The following is an 18,617-nucleotide window of genomic DNA, read 5'->3' as shown; positions in this document are numbered from 1 at the left end:
AACCGTCTCTTACACAGTGATTTTCTTCATCCCATCCTACCTGAAGTGGATTAGAACTCTGAACTAGGTCCCTTGTCAGGGGTAGGGGTCAGGTTTTCCCCAAGGAGAAGACCATGCAGTTGCCACGTAGGCAACTTACTTTTGTTGACAATCGTTAGGTAAGACAGTAGGGAGTGTGTTTGTTAACTTGGTGGAAGATACGTTCATGAGAGGGCGTTAGACCCAAAAAATTAGGATCTGTATTCAAAGTGGTCTTGCTAGGGGCGCCTGAGTGGCTCAGTCGGTACAACATAAACGCTTGATCTTGGGGTCATGAGTTCCAGTCCCGTGTTGGGCATAGAGCTTACTTAAAAACAAAACCGAACCCAAAACAAAGTGGCCTTGCTGGACTGGAAAAGTGACCAGAAAACAAAGTTGAGAAAGAACAGGTCCAGGCCAGTTTGCTAGGGAGGAAATGTACTGTGCAGAAACCCAAGGCCAGGCAGATAGGAAAGAGGAAAGACGATGAGTCAGCACCATCCTCAAACTGGGCTGTCCTTTGTGCTCAGCTGATGCTTTCAGTCACAGCTACTGGAACACATATCTGAATTCTCTGCAGGAATAATGAATTTGCAGTGAAAAATGCAAAATCCCGGCCAAACCTTTTTGGTGGCCAGTGACAAACCAGCTCAAGACAGTAGGGTTGGGTTGCAGTGAGGTTAGTGAGGCCAAAGGTGCTAAAAGAGACAATTGTTCCCGTATGTCCAAACCCAGGTGTGGGGGGCGGTAGTGGAGTAAATAAGGACTTTGACTCAACCAGGACTGGAATTGAATTTCAGTTCTATTACGACCTACATCTGTAGCCTTAACTTTCCTCAACTTAAGATATTTTGATATAAAAGTAGAGATCAGGGCTGTTGTGAAGATTACATGAAAAGTGTATGTAAAAGAGTGTGTCACAAAGCAAATGGTAAGTTAAGAATGGCATCCTTCCTTTCTTCTGTTTACGCCTGACTTCTGATGTTCTTTTCCTGCTACAAAAGCTAGTGAGAACCTGGATGTATAAATGCGAGCCCCTGGCGGTGGCTTGATTAGTTCCTTCCTCGATGGGGTGGATTCCTGACTATCCTGAAGAGGGATGTGGGGCCCTTGAGTAGGAAGAGGAGACCCCCAGAGAGAATAAAGCCCCCAGAACAAAGCACAGAGGGACAGGTTCAAAGGCTTGTTCATCTTCAGCCTGGGCAAAGGGGATTTGCCCAGAAGAGATTAACTGCTTCCAGTCTTTACACGGGGCCTAGACCATAATGTGTGCGTTTGGGCGAGCCCTTAGGAGATTTTTGAAAATTAGACATGAACTGAGTAATTACAGAATGTTTTCAATTGTGTTGCTATGAGGTCTTAGTAAGCAATGTACTTTGGCCTGGGCTGGTTTTCACTCCCCTCTGAAGGTAAGAAAAGAGGCTAGACCATGTCCCAGCGCTCCTCCTAGCTCTAAGACTCTACGACTTTGTGAAAGCTTAAAGGAAATGAAAACGTAACATGGTTTTGAGAAGAGCAGAAGTAAGGGGTGACCACGCACAAGGTAACCCATGCAATAGAAAGCGCTCTGGAGTCACACAGACCCGACTAGGAATTTCGGTCCTGGCGCTGACTAAGTGACTCCAGGTAAGCTCCCCAGCCTCCCTGAGCCTTAGATTCTCCATGTGTTAAGTTGGGTACAGCAGCTTTAAAATTTTGTTATAAGAGTGCAATAATATTCACAGAGCACAATGCCGGGCACCTAACAGGTAGTGGATAAACTCTAACTCCTCCCTCCTGTAATTATCGCCATTGTTTGCCACACAACGGGTACCAAGAAAACCCATCCAAGATGTTATTCTTTTCGGCAAACATTTGGTGCAGTTTTCCCAGTTGATGAACGAGAAACCTGAAAGCACAGAAGTTAGCTGTTGGCCAGAGTCTTAACAGTAAGTCCATGACCCCCAAATTTCTTAGATTGTGAAAAAAATGGTGAGAACATTTTTGTGTGCTAGGATGAAAACGCAGTGCGCTCTGGAAAAACACTTTTTTCTTTGGCACTCTTGTAATTTGTTGTTTCTTTTATTTGATAGGAAAGGAATGATTTGTATTGTAAGAAAATGTCGACTCAAGGATCCAGAATGGGGTCAACAGTGTTTCTTTGTCTCTCTGGTTTTGACCAGTTTCAGGGCTTATGCATTTCAAGGAGGAGGGATGAACTTTGTGATACTGTGGAATTCTTCCAGATAAGCGGAAGACTAGAAATCTTGGCTTAGATTGCTCTCTTGCTTATTTCTCTGAATTGAACTGTGTGGCACGGTTCAGAAGAGACAGGAGTTATTTTGAGTGTTCTCCAAGAGGGATTTCTGGTCCCTGGACATCTTGGAGGGAAACCAGTCTAAGGAAGTGCTTTTTGCAAAAGCGAATCTGGTGGAGTCCGGACCTGCTCTCTGCCAGCGCTCGGCAGGCGTGCCTCCCTTGGCCTCAGTTTCTTCACCTGCCAGTTGAGGGGTTGAAGCAGGTGATGTCTAAGATCTCTTCCAGCTCAAAATTTTCTGAATTATGTTCTCAATGAACTCATCAGGTATTTTAGTCCTACTAGAAAACCGATCCAGGCACAATTTAGAACTACCTGTCAGTCTAAAGACTTTGCCACTCCGACCTTCCCATTTTTCTTTAGTGTAAATCTCATCACGCAGATCGGGGGATGAGATCTGAAAATGTCCTTTTGGTCCAGCCCACTCTCTGGCCAACTCCCAGACCATGCTAGGTGGACTCCTCTGCCGTGAACCATGCGACTAGAGTGGGATTTATGACAAGCCCTCACTGTGCCCACTTAGCTGCACCTAGACCTCAGTGGGGCTCTCTACATTGGGTCAGACACTGCAATTAAATTTAAAAACTGTTGTTTCCCTAGCTCTATACCCAGGCGACACTCATCCCTTACCTACCTACTCGCTCTTCTGGCTTCTTTACTGCCTTGTCTATCTAGAGCTGTCTGTCTCTCTGAAAATACTCGAGAGGAATTCTCTAGGACCAAACTGTTCCTATACAGGCTTTAGAGTTAGACAGTCCTGGCTTTGGGTCTTGACTCTGCCACTTATATTGTGTGCTTAATAGTGAGTCCCCTGACGTCTCTGAGTGTGAGTTTTTCATCTGTAAGACCAGAATGTAAGTATCTTGCTAGCAAGGTTATCGAACACTTAATATTACATACAGAGCACTTAGCATAGGATCAGGCAGATTTCAGATGGCCAAAACATCAAATCTGTTATGGCTATTTGTATGAAATAGAGTCTCAATAAATGTTTGTAAAATAAGTAAAAAAAAAAATGAGATAGGAACCACTTCAGAGCATTCCAATTAAATTAAGATGAAAAGTGATGAAAAAGATGCCAGGCAGATTATGGGACAGAGCAGCATTTTTTAAAAATATGTTTCAGACCAGCCACAGGGTGGAAGGCAGAATGTGCAACGGCCTTACGAGGCCTTAGAGAGGCACTCACCCCTGACCAGCCATGGGGCAAGAACTGGCCCTCAGCCCAGTATTGCCCGTTGACGAAGAAGAGGCCGGCGATCATGATGAACACCCAGACTGCCAGGTTCAGCACGTTGAGGACGTTGTTGAAGCCCACGGAATTCTTGACCCCCAGCGCAACAATAATGGTGACGATGATCGCAATCACTAGAGCCAGAAGGTCGGGGTATGACTCCTCACCTTTCCCTAGGTGGCGAAGACATGAGTTAATACTGTCCAGAGGGAAAAAGGGCCATGCAAACTCCCAGCACCCCGTCAGGGCATTTGCACTCAGCTCTGGCAAGGGTGATCAGTTCGTCATGAGGGAGGAGAAACAAGTGTGTGCGGGCATGTGTGTCCACACGTGTGCTTGTGTGCAAGTGTGTGTAAGTGTGTGCACGTGTGCCTACACTGTGGTCCACAAGAGTCTATTTGCAAATGGGAAGTTTTTGGTATATAGATTGCCTGGACCCAAAATTTGTCTACACGACATGGCAATGACACTACCACCTATGGAACCATGGCAAAGAACATTTGAAGTCAGAACGGTCCTAAGACATTCATGGTGTATATATGGGTTTAACATGTTATTTGAAAACTGGTTTATCTTCACTGTTGTTCACTTTATAGTCCATAAATTTTCCATTCCGTTCTAGCAATCTTTTCATTTTTAGAAAGTTTTAAAATGCACGTCTTTGAAAACTGTTGGAAGAAGGGTGTTCTTTGCATTTATGTGTATGTGGTTGCAGAGAAAAGAAGCAGTGAACACACCCCACCCGGTTGGTCTGGTCTGTTGGCCAGTGGACTCCTGCCCTCTATAGAGGGGAAAAGGCACTGCCTCAGCTGTCAGGCTTCTGAATTTCAGCTGCACTTTTTGCCCATGACCAGCTGTGTGGCCTTGGGCAAATGCCTCATTTTCCTGGACCTCATCTGTAAAGTGAAGGGTTTGTACTACCTGATTTTGGAGGTCTTTTCAGATCTGAAAGTTCTGTGAAATCCGTATACTGTGGAGATGTGGTCTTCATACTTATTATCTTCTCATGGTATCTGAATGCTCAGCATTTTTATCAGTTCTTCTGAGATAGGGACACCAAAGTCATATGAGTAGCATGCAGCCACAGAAGCTGTACTTGGAAGTTCTGGGGCAAGACCCTCAAGCTTCCTCCACTATTGTCTGGCTTCCCATGAATATGAGAGGGTAAAGTCAGACATCAGGATGGAAAGCAGGAGCAAGCGATGGATGGAGCTCCTGGTATTTGTTACGTGAAGTTCTGATTATTTAGTATTCACCCAATTATATTATTCCTTCTTGACTTCTTCTAGACTGGAATCCATTTTGTCCCTTTTAAAAGTATATTTTGTCATTTAAAAATTAACACATGCTTATTTATGAAAATTAAAAATATCTGATGAAACCACTGGAGTTCATTACAGTTATTTTTCCTGCATTGGTTTTATTTTATGTAGTTATTAACATGATGCATATACAACTTGCACCCTTTGTCACATCAAGAACATATTCCATGTTATTACGACAGTCTTCCCAATCATCCTTTTAATCGCTACATAATATGCTTCCACAACTTACTCAATCATTTGCTCCACTGTAGAATACTTAGGCTGTTTCTAGGTTTTGTTTTGTTTTGTTTTGTTTTGATTATAAATAAGGCTGTGATGACTATCTTTTCATATAAAGCTTTTATGGAAATTAGAATGATTTCCTTAGGATAGATTCACAGGAGAACTACTTGCCCCCCACCCCCCACAAAAGACATATTTAAGGCTCTTGATACATTTTGCCAAATTGAATCCTGAAAGGGGAGCCCATTTATTCGTTGGGGGTAAGTCTGTTTGTCGGGGTAAGAGGATATGGTGGTCTCACCCAGGCCGTTGAGAGTTCCCACGCTGTCTACCATCCAGCGGCTGATGGTGTGGTTTGCTAACGAGTCGAACATGCTGCTCAGAGCACTGGCGCCAGCCGCGGTGCCAATCAGATACTCCAGGATCAGGTTCCAGCCAATGAAGAACGCCACAAATTCCCCCACAGTGACATAGCTGTAGGTGTAGGCTGACCCCGTGGTCTTGGGGACGCGGACTCCGAACTCTGCGTAGCAGACGCCTGCGTGGGACAAGCACACATGGTTGGTGGGCTTCAGGAGAGGAGCAAACCTCTTCACCAAGAGGTGTAACGATCTTGGGTACAAAATACTGGGAATCTCTGCGATCTTAGAACAAACATATGAAATTTTATATATATGAATAAATTCAAGGCCAATTCTAATATCTTTCAATGTCCGTTCTGAAAAACTTTAAACTTATTGGCTGGGAAGGTAATGGGAGCCAATTCTAATGAACGATTGGAAACTGCTCTTTATTTAGAAAAATTCCTATTTGTTGTATGTGACTCTGTGGTGTTCCTTAGGTGTCAGAGATCCTGAATGACCTAGTGGGCCTACATCATGGGGACCCCACACCTGATGGCACCAGGGTTATGTTATGTTAACATTCTTCTCTCTCATTTGTACGTATTCTGGAAGGTGCTTCTCATTTGAGAATGATAGTTAAGTGATCTGTGAAGATTTTGTACTATATATGGGGGGTGGGGTGGATAAAAAATACATATGTAAGTAAGCGACTAGTTTTTAACAAGGAAATTTAGCATGGGGAAAAGATAATGTAATGAACACTCTAGAGTGCCCACTATGTGCTTGGCAGGGTGCTAAGTGCTGGGAATAAAAAAGCAAGTGAGATATGACCTTGACCTCAAGGGGAGATATACCAAGAAATCAGTGTCCATCATGGGCTGTATAAATTCAATAATGCAGGGATATATAGGAAGAGAGAAAGCAGAGAGGAGAGACATGTGCATCAGCTGGTTTTGAGGTATATGGAGAAATTAACTGCTCAAAGAAGGTGGAACATGAAGCAAAGACATGGTGCGTAGGCAGTCTGGAGCATTTGAGCGGAGGGGGGTGGGCATGAAGTGACTGGGGGCAGACGAGCCTGGAGAGGTAAGTAGAAGCCATGTGTTTTCCAAAGTGGGTCAAGACCCACTTCCACTACAATCATCTATTAAATCATAATTTCAGGGGTAAGGACCAGGAATCTACATTTTCATGAGCTCTCCACTTATAATTGAAAAACACTAGTGTATTCCCTCCTTCCTTGATGGAATTATAGATCAAATTAGAAAGAGACTGGGAATATGCCAAACTTCTGGGAGCTGGGAGCATTTCCTACGTCATGCTGGGGACTCGGTGTGAGGCCATTGGGTAGGTGCCAAGTAGGATGACAAACAGGACTGCTTGGAGGAAACACACCAAGAATGGGATGTAGGAAGGATTTCAAAGTAAACTTTGCCTTCAGTCCCCAGTTTTAAGGGCCAACCCTGAGGTTCTCTCATCACAAATCAGGGAGTAAAATCAGCGCAAGGAAGCAAAAGCAGAGATGTCAGAAGCCAGGACACCATGAATGATTAAAGGTGATGCAATATCTCTTTTGCTACCCCTTTGTGCTGTCAGCTCTCAGGGTGTCTGTGTGGAAGGAGCACTGGACCAGCGGGGCTGTGCTCGTCTCAACTCTGCCTTGACCTTGTTCATTCCTTTATATTCAGTTTCCTTCTTTGTAAAATAAAGAAATTAGGGATGCTCTCTTAAGGGTCTTCCTATTCTGACACTCTAGGATGCTATCTGTTTCATTGACTTCTAGGAATTTTGCTGCTAGATATATTGGGCATAGTTTTCTTTTCTTTTACATCAATTACTATATTGTTCCACATACGGAGACATTCTCAGGGTTAGCAAAGCCTTCGTCTCTGCACTAAATAACCTAGGCCACCATGTATTTTGAGTTCCTATGTCAGCCCCCCTACCCCTTTGTAAAACAGTTTTCCATCTCCTTCCTGGAGGGCAGACTGCCAGTTGTTTCTTTTTGTTGCTGCCACAGGGATTACCTCGAGCAGGCAGACCACTTCCTTTTCTAAATCTCTGCTTTCAACACCTGATGTTTAAATTGTTAGAGTGAGTCTAAAATTAAGAGGAAGTGGTCTCTGAAGGAAGGGCTGGAGAATTTTTCCATGAGGAAGGTATAGAGTGTCTAAGCACCGAGTATGAGGACCTGAGAGTGTTTTCTTGAATGCTTGAAGGACTTTCGTGCTCTCGTCTCCTAGAGAGAGTTGGGTTTGCAGATACACACTAGGTTGCCCTTCTAGTGGGCTACGACGAAGGGATTAGGAGGCGATTCGAATTCTACTCTTTGGGTAGGATCCACAGCTTTACCCCAAAATTCTTATATCCTGTGAGTTTCTTCTCGTCACCTCTTTACTTCTGATAATGCACGAGGCTTGTAAATCGAAGTTTCTCAGCCAATGTTTTTGAAGTTGGCATTAAATTTGATTGTAAATTTAATTTTGAGAGTCATTATTATGAAATTGGGGCAATCCACAGTTCTCTCCTCAATATTTGATTTGCCAAATTAGATGCAAAAATACCCAATTCACCGTCAGAACCCACTCGCCCAGGGAAATTGGCAAATAGCCAAGTCTTCCGGAGGTCTGGTGAAGGAACCCGTGCATGCTGTCCTGCGGCAGAGCCAGAGGCCCCGAGCTGGGCCCAGGGCAGGAGCTATGAAGGCAGTCATTTAGTTTGCAAGGTCCTGCTTGGACTCTGATAGCAGGAGTTCGGGAAGAATAGTGGGAAAATCAGTTAGACACTAACCAGGTAGGACAATTTCTGCTCCTAGAGACCATTTTTTGGACACTTTGTAACGGATTTTATTTTTGGATCTTTCTGATTTATTGGTATGCAAGAATCCAGGCTTTTAGTGGGCACTAGAGAGTACCAGCCTGGCACTGAAGCTCCGTGGTAAGGGGTAAGTGATTTCAACCCCATAGGTCCTGAAAAAAACCAGAAAATGCCAATCACTCATCTTTTCCCCAATATCTGGTGTGTAAGAGAGACGTATTCAAAGGTATCTTTCTAATTTCAATAAGAAACAAAAACCAAAGAAAGGGAAACCATGGTTTTTATCCTCCCTCATGTTACAACTGAGGTCTAAGGGCAAGTTACTTACCTAACATGGATAAAGGGAGGGGGGCAGATACATAAACATTAGGGTCCCCTCTAGTGCTATCATTTTTTGGTTTCAGAGTTAGAATCAACTCTCAGTCATTTGAATCAGTGGGGGCAGCCATGGAGAAAATACTGCAAACCAGTGGTTCTCAGCAAGAGCAGTGCTGTCGCCTCGGGGGAATTTTGGAAATCTGTGGGGGTGTCCATCGTTCTCGTGATGATTGTGGGCACTAGAGGCATGAAGCGGGTAGGAGCCTCTACTGTTCTGCCGTGTGGGCTGTCCCACAGAATGAGGCATTGTCTTATGTCTTCCATAACTTCTGAGGGTCCCAGTGGACCTGTTTATAAAAACAGGTTTATACATTTTAAAGACCTGTTTATAATTTCTGGGCCTGAGTCTATCTCCATTTTATATATTAACACATTTTTTTTCATGATTTCATATACATTGAATTTTCCAGGGCTGCAACAACTGGGTAGATTGAGGGACGTTTGCAAATTGTTTTGTTTGGAATTTACCAAGAGTTGGCCATTATTTTGGAAAACCTTATCATCAGGAGCAACATGGCTCATGGTCTCTGAACATCAAACCACACACCTGTGTGAGTTTGCACTCACAGCAGGTCTGGAAGCGACAGCACACTTCGGACGACTTCATTATATCTCCTATTGCACTGAAGTCCCAGCTTCCACACACTGAAATATTATTTTTACCAGAAGTGACCTTTCTTTCATTTACTTTCCATACTCAGGGCATATTGATTTTTTTAAAAAATTAAGTGCGTAGCTCTGGAAGAGAGTGGAGGTTTCCTCAGAAAGTTAAAAATAGAACTACCTTATGATCCAGCAATTGCACTAATAGGTATTTACCCAAAGAACACAAGAACACTCCTTCAAAGGGGTACATGCACCCCAATGTTTATAGCAGCATTATCAACAATAGCCAAATTATGGAAACAGTACAAGTGTCCATCGACTGATGGGTGGGCAAAGAAGAATATTACTCAGTCATAAAAAAGAATGAAATCTTACCATTTGCAATGACATGAGTGGAACTAGAGAGTATTACGCTAAGTGAAATAAGTCAGTCAGAGAAAGACAAATACCATGTAATTTCACTCATATGTGGAATTCAAGAAACAACACAAATGAGCAAAGCGGAAAAAAAAGAGAGAGAGAGGCAAACCAAGAAACAGACTCCTACCTACAGAGAATAAATTGAGGGTCACCAGAGGGGAGTTGGGTGGAGGGATGGGGAGACAGGTGATGGATGAAGGAGGGCACTTGTGCTGAGCACAGGCTGATGTATGGAAGTGTTGAGTCACTATATTACACACCTGAGACTAATATTACACTGTATGTTGTTTTCTTAAAGATTTTATTTATTTGACACGGGGCGGGGCACAAGCAAGGGGAGCAGCAGGCAGCGGGGGAAGGAGAAGCAGGCTCCCTGCTGAGCAGAGAGCCAGATGTGGGGCTCGATCCCAGGACCCCGGGATCATGACCTGAGCCGAAAGCAGATGCTTAAACAACGGAGCCACTCAGGCCCCCCTACACTGGTATGTTAACTAACTGGAATTTAAATAAAAACTTAAAAAAATAAAATATAATTTTAATGACTATAAAAAAAAACCAAAAAATTAAGTGTGTAGGAAGGTAACATTATCTCATTTGCATTCTAGTGTAGCAAAGGAAGAATTTCAAAGTATTTATTCCCTAAAGTTGATTTGGTGTACCGGGGTGGAGAATCAGTATTCTAAATGAGAGAAAAATTATAAATATCCTCTACCCAATTTAAAAAGTTTCTTTCCCTGGGGTTATCTTCCTACTCATATTTTCCTTATGCTATTATCAAAGTGATTCTGCATTCCTTGGCTAACCATCAAGTGATTGGAGAGGGAGAGACATGTTGATTCCAAAAGTATAACTGCAGAGCTGGAGAAAATCACTATGAGGTGCAATGTCGGGGTACAGGTGGCCATCATGAGTGACTGCCTGCTGAGATCATGGAGTGGAAGTTTTCCAGTGGAGTTGTTCAGAGATGGTAAGCCCAGATCCTTGAGAAATACAGAGGATTCATTGGAGCAGAGCAAGAGGGAATGGAGTGATTTCTCATAGCCTGCAACTCAGATATCCTTTTCAAATTATCCGCTCTTTAGGTATATTGTAAACATACCTTTCTTTTCATTTTGTCACATCCGTAGTGTTTTGTTTATTTCTATACCCAGAACTGTTTTTGGTTAAATTGACAAACTGCCAGCCTAAAGAGCAGCCAAACTTAGGATTTACACATTGAAAAGAGGGTTGGTATAAGATACCAAGGGGATTCCATATTTGAAATATTCTCTATTGATCTCCTCTTGTGTACCTTAAATGATGTACGATTTGGAGTTCAGAGAAATTTGGTCCTTTTCAGTGTGAATTTCTTTTCAACTCCGAGAGTCTGTGGTTCTATCACGTACAGGTGTAATCTGCCAGCCGTACATTAAATGCTCCCAGAGACAGCCCACATATGACGTTGAACTTTCCAAACTGTGCCCAGTATGGTGCCTCGGACAGTCAAGATCATCACTGTTTGTGCCTTCCACCGCTCATGGCCTGCCCTGGCGCTCTTCTGCTCTCTTAGAACCATCTCCTCCACCCCCAAGAGGGTGTAAAAGAGAAACTTCCACCTGGGAGTAGGTGAAACAGAAGGATTTCTCCACTCAAGAAATGTATTTCCCTTCACATTCCACTCAAGAAAGCCATTAGATATACAAGTACTTTTTAAAAGTGTACTTCCACCTGCAAAGATTAAATCTAGAGGCTATTCACACTTGAATGCCAATTATTCTACTTAAATAGAGGTTTTTCCATTAACACATAGTTTAACTTATTGACTAATTCCTTAACCTATCAACTAACATACCAATTTCTTACAATAACTTCTGACTTCCTAATTTCTTTTCTTAAAGTGACACCCATTGTTGTTGTTTTTGTAAAATATTTTATTTATTTTATTATATTTTAGAGAGAGAGATTGCAAGTGTAGTGAGGGGCAGAGGGAGAGGGAGAGAGAATCTCGAGTAGACATCACGCTGATGTGGGGCTCGATCGCATGACCCTGAGATCACGACCTGAGCCAAAATCAAGAGGCAGATGCTTAAGCACCCCTAAGTGACGCACATTGTTAAGTGCCTACTATGTTAGGCACTGAAGTGAATACCAGAGACAAAGATCTAATCTTGAAGCATCTATATTCCAATCAGGAAAGAGTTTAATAAACAGATTCCACATAGCCAGTATCTAATACTATATGTATTTATGAGGTGCTCTGGGAGCCCAGTGGGGTGAGCAGTTTTTAGATAGCACGGTCCTTGTTTCCTGGGAAGTAGGGATGAAGGGGAAAGCTGCTGATCGCACAATGAAGGGTGAGCTGGGTTTTTCCAAGTAAAACAAAATGGGAAAGGGCGATATCAAGCAGATGGAGGGGTAGCTGGAGTGGTACATGTGGGCTGTTTTGGATCGAGGAGGATGAGTCTGCCGAGGTGAACTGGGATCAAGTGATTAAAGAAGTGGGACCTTTTTAATAAACTGGGGAAATCTAGCTGAAAACCCATCCGGTTCATCTACTTCCATAGTTTTAAAGCGTTGTCTTGGTTGTAAAACCCTCTCTGCACACATAGTGTTATTTGAGACTTTCATACATAAATGAGTAGAAGCAAGGTGGCTCTATCTGAGGAGTGGGTGGGAGGCCCGAGGCTCGGGATCCCTCTCAACCCATATTCTCCCCAAAGCTCCGACCTTCCTCTGTGGACTCATGGGGCTGCACTGAGCACGGTGTGGGGACGGGTGTCAGCTGCCGCTGGGGATGTTCTCTTGGTGGTTGATGTGCCTGAGCCCCAGACCTGAAGCTGCCCCTTTGATTAATGACAGAGATTAATGGCTAGAATCAAAGCCTTCTGAGACGCAGTTCTAGGAGCTTTCCAACTCACTCATTCACCCAAAACACTTATCAGGTCCCATCTCTGTGCACCTATGTTAGCTTTCAGAGATTTAAAGGTGAAGAGGAAGAACAGAGTTCCTTTGTTGTGGGTCTTATAGTCTAGTGGAGAAGACAGACAAGAAAACCAACAATTACAATAAAATAACAAAGGGGGGTGGGGGAAATACACAAATTGCTTTAAAGAGCTGCAAGGTTGTGTTCTGAAGTAAGGTCTTAGGACAGCCAGAAGGACTTCGCTAGGGAAAGAGGGTATCAGGAGATACGGGAAGNGAGGGGGTGGGGGAAATACACGAATTGCTTTAAAGAGCTGCAAGGTTGGGTTCTGAAGTAAGGTCTTAGGACAGCCAGAAGGACTTCGCTAGGGAAAGAGGGTATCAGGAGATACGGGAAGGGGTGGAGAGGGGTCTCCAAGGAGACAATGCGCCAACACTGAGGCTTCCTTCAGGCCTCTGGGGTCAGTAACATCGGGGGTGCTGCTCAGGGGGTCAATCGGGCTGTCTTGGGTGACCGGCCATAGGTCACAGATAGCAGGCCTGAGTGGTTACTTTAAACATACTGTATCTATCAGTGATTCTCAGTCATGAGGTCAGTTACTCCTGAATGCCAATTATCCGCCATCTCCCAGACTAGGATGGAATCAGCCATTGGACTGAACCAGGGCATCCCACCAATTAGGCCCAAACATGTCTTTAAGAAAGTCCTCATCGAACAGCATTTTGCTGAGATGGTTGTTACTCCTTTCTTTCTCATTTTATTAGTTTTCATAAAACATCTTTGTTCTATTTATAAGTTCACAGCAGGGCTAAGACACGTTGGCTATACTGCTGTGGTTGGTGGCACTGCTTAAACATGGACTGGGAGTGGGCTGTACGGAGAAATTACAGGGCCTCAGAGAGAAATAGAGTGTGAATTCTCTTGGAAACCTTTGTTTTGTTTGTGACACTGAATTCCAGATGGTGAGTAATGAAGTATCCCCATCACTGCTGTCCCNACCTTTGTTTTGTTTGTGACACTGAATTCCAGATGGTGAGTAATGAAGTATCCCCATCACTGCTGTCCCCCTTGAGAAGCAGGTTGTGGGTTCTCAGAACCCTCTATTCAGCCCCCCTGGCATGTGGGAGCCTGCCATCTTGCACCAGTGTCCTCTTCCCAATGCTCTTGATTAGCCAAGAAAATTGTGCGTTTCTTTCCCCGGGAGGAATCCATCAGGCTCTCTCTCCCGCTCCCTTCCCTGCTCCCTGTCTCATCTACCTGAGTAACCTTGGTCACCCCATCACCTGCCAGTGAAGCCTAGGCAATTTTAACAAATGCGTCTGGAAGAAAAGCAATTTGTCTGGCAACGCCTGTTTCTTTGCATCTAAGAAGAGACTTATAATTTTTCTGCCAAAGCAGGCCCTGGGTGGACAGTAAGAGCCTGTATTTAGGGGATGGGCGGCATCAACAATCAGGGTGTGTGTGTGACACTATTCGTTACTGAACCTGACAGGGCTCCAATTGAGTTGGGTAGGGAACAGAGGGCTCGCAAGGTCCCCAAACCAGAGCACCGACGTATCAACACATACACGGGAAGGAAGGAGAAGGGACCCCTGAGACAGGTCAAGGAAGTTTAATAATTTACTCATTAAATGTGACCAGACTGTTTACTTTCTTCTCTAGAGCTCCTTCTGTGAAAGCATTTCAGAACTTGTTGAAGGAACGATTTCCACAGCATGATGAATTACAGTATTATATCGTTTGGTGATGCTATTGTTAGTATCCTCGTTAGTGCACCGAGTTTATTTTATTGCTTTATCAGGTGGTGATGAGGATGTACTAATAACCATGCTTGCGTAGCCGCTTTCACCTAAATGACACACAGGGTTAGCTGTTCCCGGAGTCCACCTGACCTGGATTGGTCCCGCTTCATTGCCGCAGTGACAGGTGGGCTGGGGGTGCCCTTTGCTCTGCTCCCAACATTTTCATGTAGGTGATCTCAGGTCAATGTCAAAGGCAGTCTTGGAGGGAGGAAGATGTTACAAAAGAGAAAAGCACCTGTTTTGGGGGCATCTATCCATGCTAGGCCCATTGTATACATTTTCTCACCTCATGCTCAGGTCAGCTGTCTGCGAACACTGAGGTCACCATCAGCAGGCCTTCTCTGCTTTAGGAGAAGCAGTGAGTGTCATGGGAGCCACCCAGCCTCTGGAGAGAGGTCTAGAGAGTGGTTGTGACAACTAAGTGACATATTGCACACAGATCACTTTGCCCAGTGCCTGGCACACAGCAAGTGTTTAATAAATGACAGCTTCAATTAGTACTAACTGTGGCCTTGAGTGAGGCATCTGATTCACAGATTGTTAGTTTCCCCATCTGGAAAGTGGCGACGGTGATCTATGCTGGGGGGTTGCTATGGGCCAGTGAGGGAACACATGCATGGCTCTGACATGCAGTGGGCACTCCTCCACCGGGAGCGACGGTGATTAGTACAGAAGAAGTAAGGGAATCGCACAGATTTTCGTAGCAGTGGCCTCCCGAGGGTTTATGTCGGGGCGTTTGCCTTGTGGGTGGGATCAAAGGGGTTGGAAGCAAGAATTGGTGGTGGAAGGTTTTAGAGGCTCAGCATTGGCAGGGATATCAGAAATCATCTGGAGTCTAGACCAAGCCCCAGGTGTGCCCAATTCCCTTCTAAATCAGAACCCGGGAAAGTTCCTTCTTAAGTTTGAAATCTTTAATCTGGAAACATATGTTCTCTTCTGCAGGTCCAGTTCGAAATGTGAGGGTGAAGAGAAATTTCCCGTTTTCTTGCTCAACCTTTCTTCAGGAGGCCTCCAGCCCCTCGTTCAGATGACTCTGACAGCTGGGCGAGAAAGGCTTTGTGCAGAGAGGACAGAACAGGAGTAAAGTGACAGCTGCCAACTCTCGTGCACCAGATAGTTTTCAGCTCACCACTCTCCAGGAGTAGGCAGTGCCCCCAATTCTAAAGCCGATGAAAGGGGTGCCAACAAGGAAGACCTAAGAAGCTCTTAGGGGACCAAGCCATCCCTCCTGCCCTGTGGATTTTGTAGCTGGGGTTAAAGGTGAGTGCTGAGAGAGCGCGCTCCAGCCCTCTGCGGCTACTCAGCCGGTCTGACGGGCAGGTGAGTCCAGGTTCCCCTGGGATGGGCTGCCTTCCCAACAGATGCCTGGGGTGTGAGACACGGCGAATCTCTCATGGGCCTGGATCTGTTCTCTGCTGAGGACCTTCCTAGAGACACGAGACAGCCTGCACAGAAGAGGGGTGCCATCTCAAGTTTTTCCCCAAACAGGGCTAACGTGCAGGGAGGGCAACGTGAGGANAGAGAGAAATAGAGTGTGAATTCTCTTGGAAACCTTTGTTTTGTTTGTGACACTGAATTCCAGATGGTGAGTAATGAAGTATCCCCATCACTGCTGTCCCCCTTGAGAAGCAGGTTGTGGGTTCTCAGAACCCTCTATTCAGCCCCCCTGGCATGTGGGAGCCTGCCATCTTGCACCAGTGTCCTCTTCCCAATGCTCTTGATTAGCCAAGAAAATTGTGCGTTTCTTTCCCCGGGAGGAATCCATCAGGCTCTCTCTCCCGCTCCCTTCCCTGCTCCCTGTCTCATCTACCTGAGTAACCTTGGTCACCCCATCACCTGCCAGTGAAGCCTAGGCAATTTTAACAAATGCGTCTGGAAGAAAAGCAATTTGTCTGGCAACGCCTGTTTCTTTGCATCTAAGAAGAGACTTATAATTTTTCTGCCAAAGCAGGCCCTGGGTGGACAGTAAGAGCCTGTATTTAGGGGATGGGCGGCATCAACAATCAGGGTGTGTGTGTGACACTATTCGTTACTGAACCTGACAGGGCTCCAATTGAGTTGGGTAGGGAACAGAGGGCTCGCAAGGTCCCCAAACCAGAGCACCGACGTATCAACACATACACGGGAAGGAAGGAGAAGGGACCCCTGAGACAGGTCAAGGAAGTTTAATAATTTACTCATTAAATGTGACCAGACTGTTTACTTTCTTCTCTAGATCTCCTTCTGTGAAAGCATTTCAGAACTTGTTGAAGGAACGATTTCCACAGCATGATGAATTACAGTATTATATCGTTTGGTGATGCTATTGTTAGTATCCTCGTTAGTGCACCGAGTTTATTTTATTGCTTTATCAGGTGGTGATGAGGATGTACTAATAACCATGCTTGCGTAGCCGCTTTCACCTAAATGACACACAGGGTTAGCTGTTCCCGGAGTCCACCTGACCTGGATTGGTCCCGCTTCATTGCCGCGGTGACAGGTGGGCTGGGGGTGCCCTTTGCTCTGCTCCCAACATTTTCATGTAGGTGATCTCAGGTCAATGTCAAAGGCAGTCTTGGAGGAAGGAAGATGTTACAAAAGAGAAAAGCACCTGTTTGGGGGGCATCTATCCATGCTAGGCCCATTGTATACATTTTCTCACCTCATGCTCAGGTCAGCTGTCTGCGAACGCTGAGGTCACCATCAGCAGGCCTTCTCTGCTTTAGGAGAAGCAGTGAGTGTCATGGGAGCCACCCAGCCTCTGGAGAGAGGTCTAGAGAGTGGTTGTGACAACTAAGTGACATATTGCACACAGATCACTTTGCCCAGTGCCTGGCACACAGCAAGTGTTTAATAAATGACAGCTTCAATTAGTACTAACTGTGGCCTTGAGTGAGGCATCTGATTCACAGATTGTTAGTTTCCCCATCTGGAAAGTGGCGACGGTGATCTATGCTGGGGGGTTGCTATGGGCCAGTGAGGGAACACATGCATGGCTCTGACATGCAGTGGGCACTCCTCCACCGGGAGCGACGGTGATTAGTACAGAAGAAGTAAGGGAATCGCACAGATTTTCGTAGCAGTGGCCTCCCGAGGGTTTATGTCGGGGCGTTTGCCTTGTGGGTGGGATCAAAGGGGTTGGAAGCAAGAATTGGTGGTGGAAGGTTTTAGAGGCTCAGCATTGGCAGGGATATCAGAAATCATCTGGAGTCTAGACCAAGCCCCAGGTGTGCCCAATTCCCTTCTAAATCAGAACCCGGGGAAGTTCCTTCTTAAGTTTGAAATCTTTAATCTGGAAACATATGTTCTCTTCTGCAGGTCCAGTTCGAAATGTGAGGGTGGAGAGAAATTTCCCGTTTTCTTGCTCAACCTTTCTTCAGGAGGCCTCCAGCCCCTCGTTCAGATGACTCTGACAGCTGGGCGAGAAAGGCTTTGTGCAGAGAGGACAGAACAGGAGTAAAGTGACAGCTGCCAACTCTCGTGCACCAGATAGTTTTCAGCTCACCACTCTCCAGGAGTAGGCAGTGCCCCCAATTCTAAAGCCGATGAAAGGGGTGCCAACAAGGAAGACCTAAGAAGCTCTTAGGGGACCAAGCCATCCCTCCTGCCCTGTGGATTTTGTAGCTGGGGTTAAAGGTGAGTGCTGAGAGAGCGCGCTCCAGCCCTCTGCGGCTACTCAGCCGGTCTGACGGGCAGGTGAGTCCAGGTTCCCCTGGGATGGGCTGCCTTCCCAACAGATGCCTGGGGTGTGAGACACGGCGAATCTCTNTTAGGGGACCAAGCCATCCCTCCTGCCCTGTGGATTTTGTAGCTGGGGTTAAAGGTGAGTGCTGAGAGAGCGCGCTCCAGCCCTCTGCGGCTACTCAGCCGGTCTGACGGGCAGGTGAGTCCAGGTTCCCCTGGGATGGGCTGCCTTCCCAACAGATGCCTGGGGTGTGAGACACGGCGAATCTCTCATGGGCCTGGATCTGTTCTCTGCTGAGGACCTTCCTAGAGACACGAGACAGCCTGCACAGAAGAGGGGTGCCATCTCAAGTTTTTCCCCAAACAGGGCTAACGTGCAGGGAGGGCAACGTGAGGACGGGCACTGAGTGTGCAGAGCGGATGCTGGGCACGTGCAAGGCTCCTGAGCCGCCATGCACAAAGTCGGCTTCGAACTGGGCTCCGAGGGCGAGGGCATCATTCCTCTTCATGGGCTTTTATCTCATGGCGGTCATGCCTTACTCATTTCAAGCACCNCTGTGAGGGGACCAAGCCATCCCTCCTGCCCTGTG

The 18,617-nt window shown here is 45.6% G+C and overlaps 1 protein-coding gene across 1 annotated transcript in view; it reads right to left on the bottom strand.

Annotated features, from left to right (window-relative positions):
- Positions 1–18,617, bottom strand: part of SLC7A14 (solute carrier family 7 member 14) — a 108,549-nt gene that overhangs the window by 24,724 nt on the left and 65,208 nt on the right. Inside the window, exons 3-4 of the mRNA XM_002920837.4 lie at positions 5,397–5,633; positions 3,504–3,721 (exon numbers count right to left, since the gene is read on the bottom strand). Coding sequence (XP_002920883.1) covers positions 3,504–3,721; positions 5,397–5,633 — 455 coding nt within the window. The remainder of the gene's footprint in view (positions 1–3,503; positions 3,722–5,396; positions 5,634–18,617) is intronic.

The sequence above is a fragment of the Ailuropoda melanoleuca genome, chromosome 1, assembly GCF_002007445.2.
Source record: "Ailuropoda melanoleuca isolate Jingjing chromosome 1, ASM200744v2, whole genome shotgun sequence".
Classification (NCBI taxonomy): Eukaryota; Metazoa; Chordata; class Mammalia; order Carnivora; family Ursidae; genus Ailuropoda; species Ailuropoda melanoleuca.
This window is presented reverse-complemented; position numbering and strand designations above follow the sequence as displayed.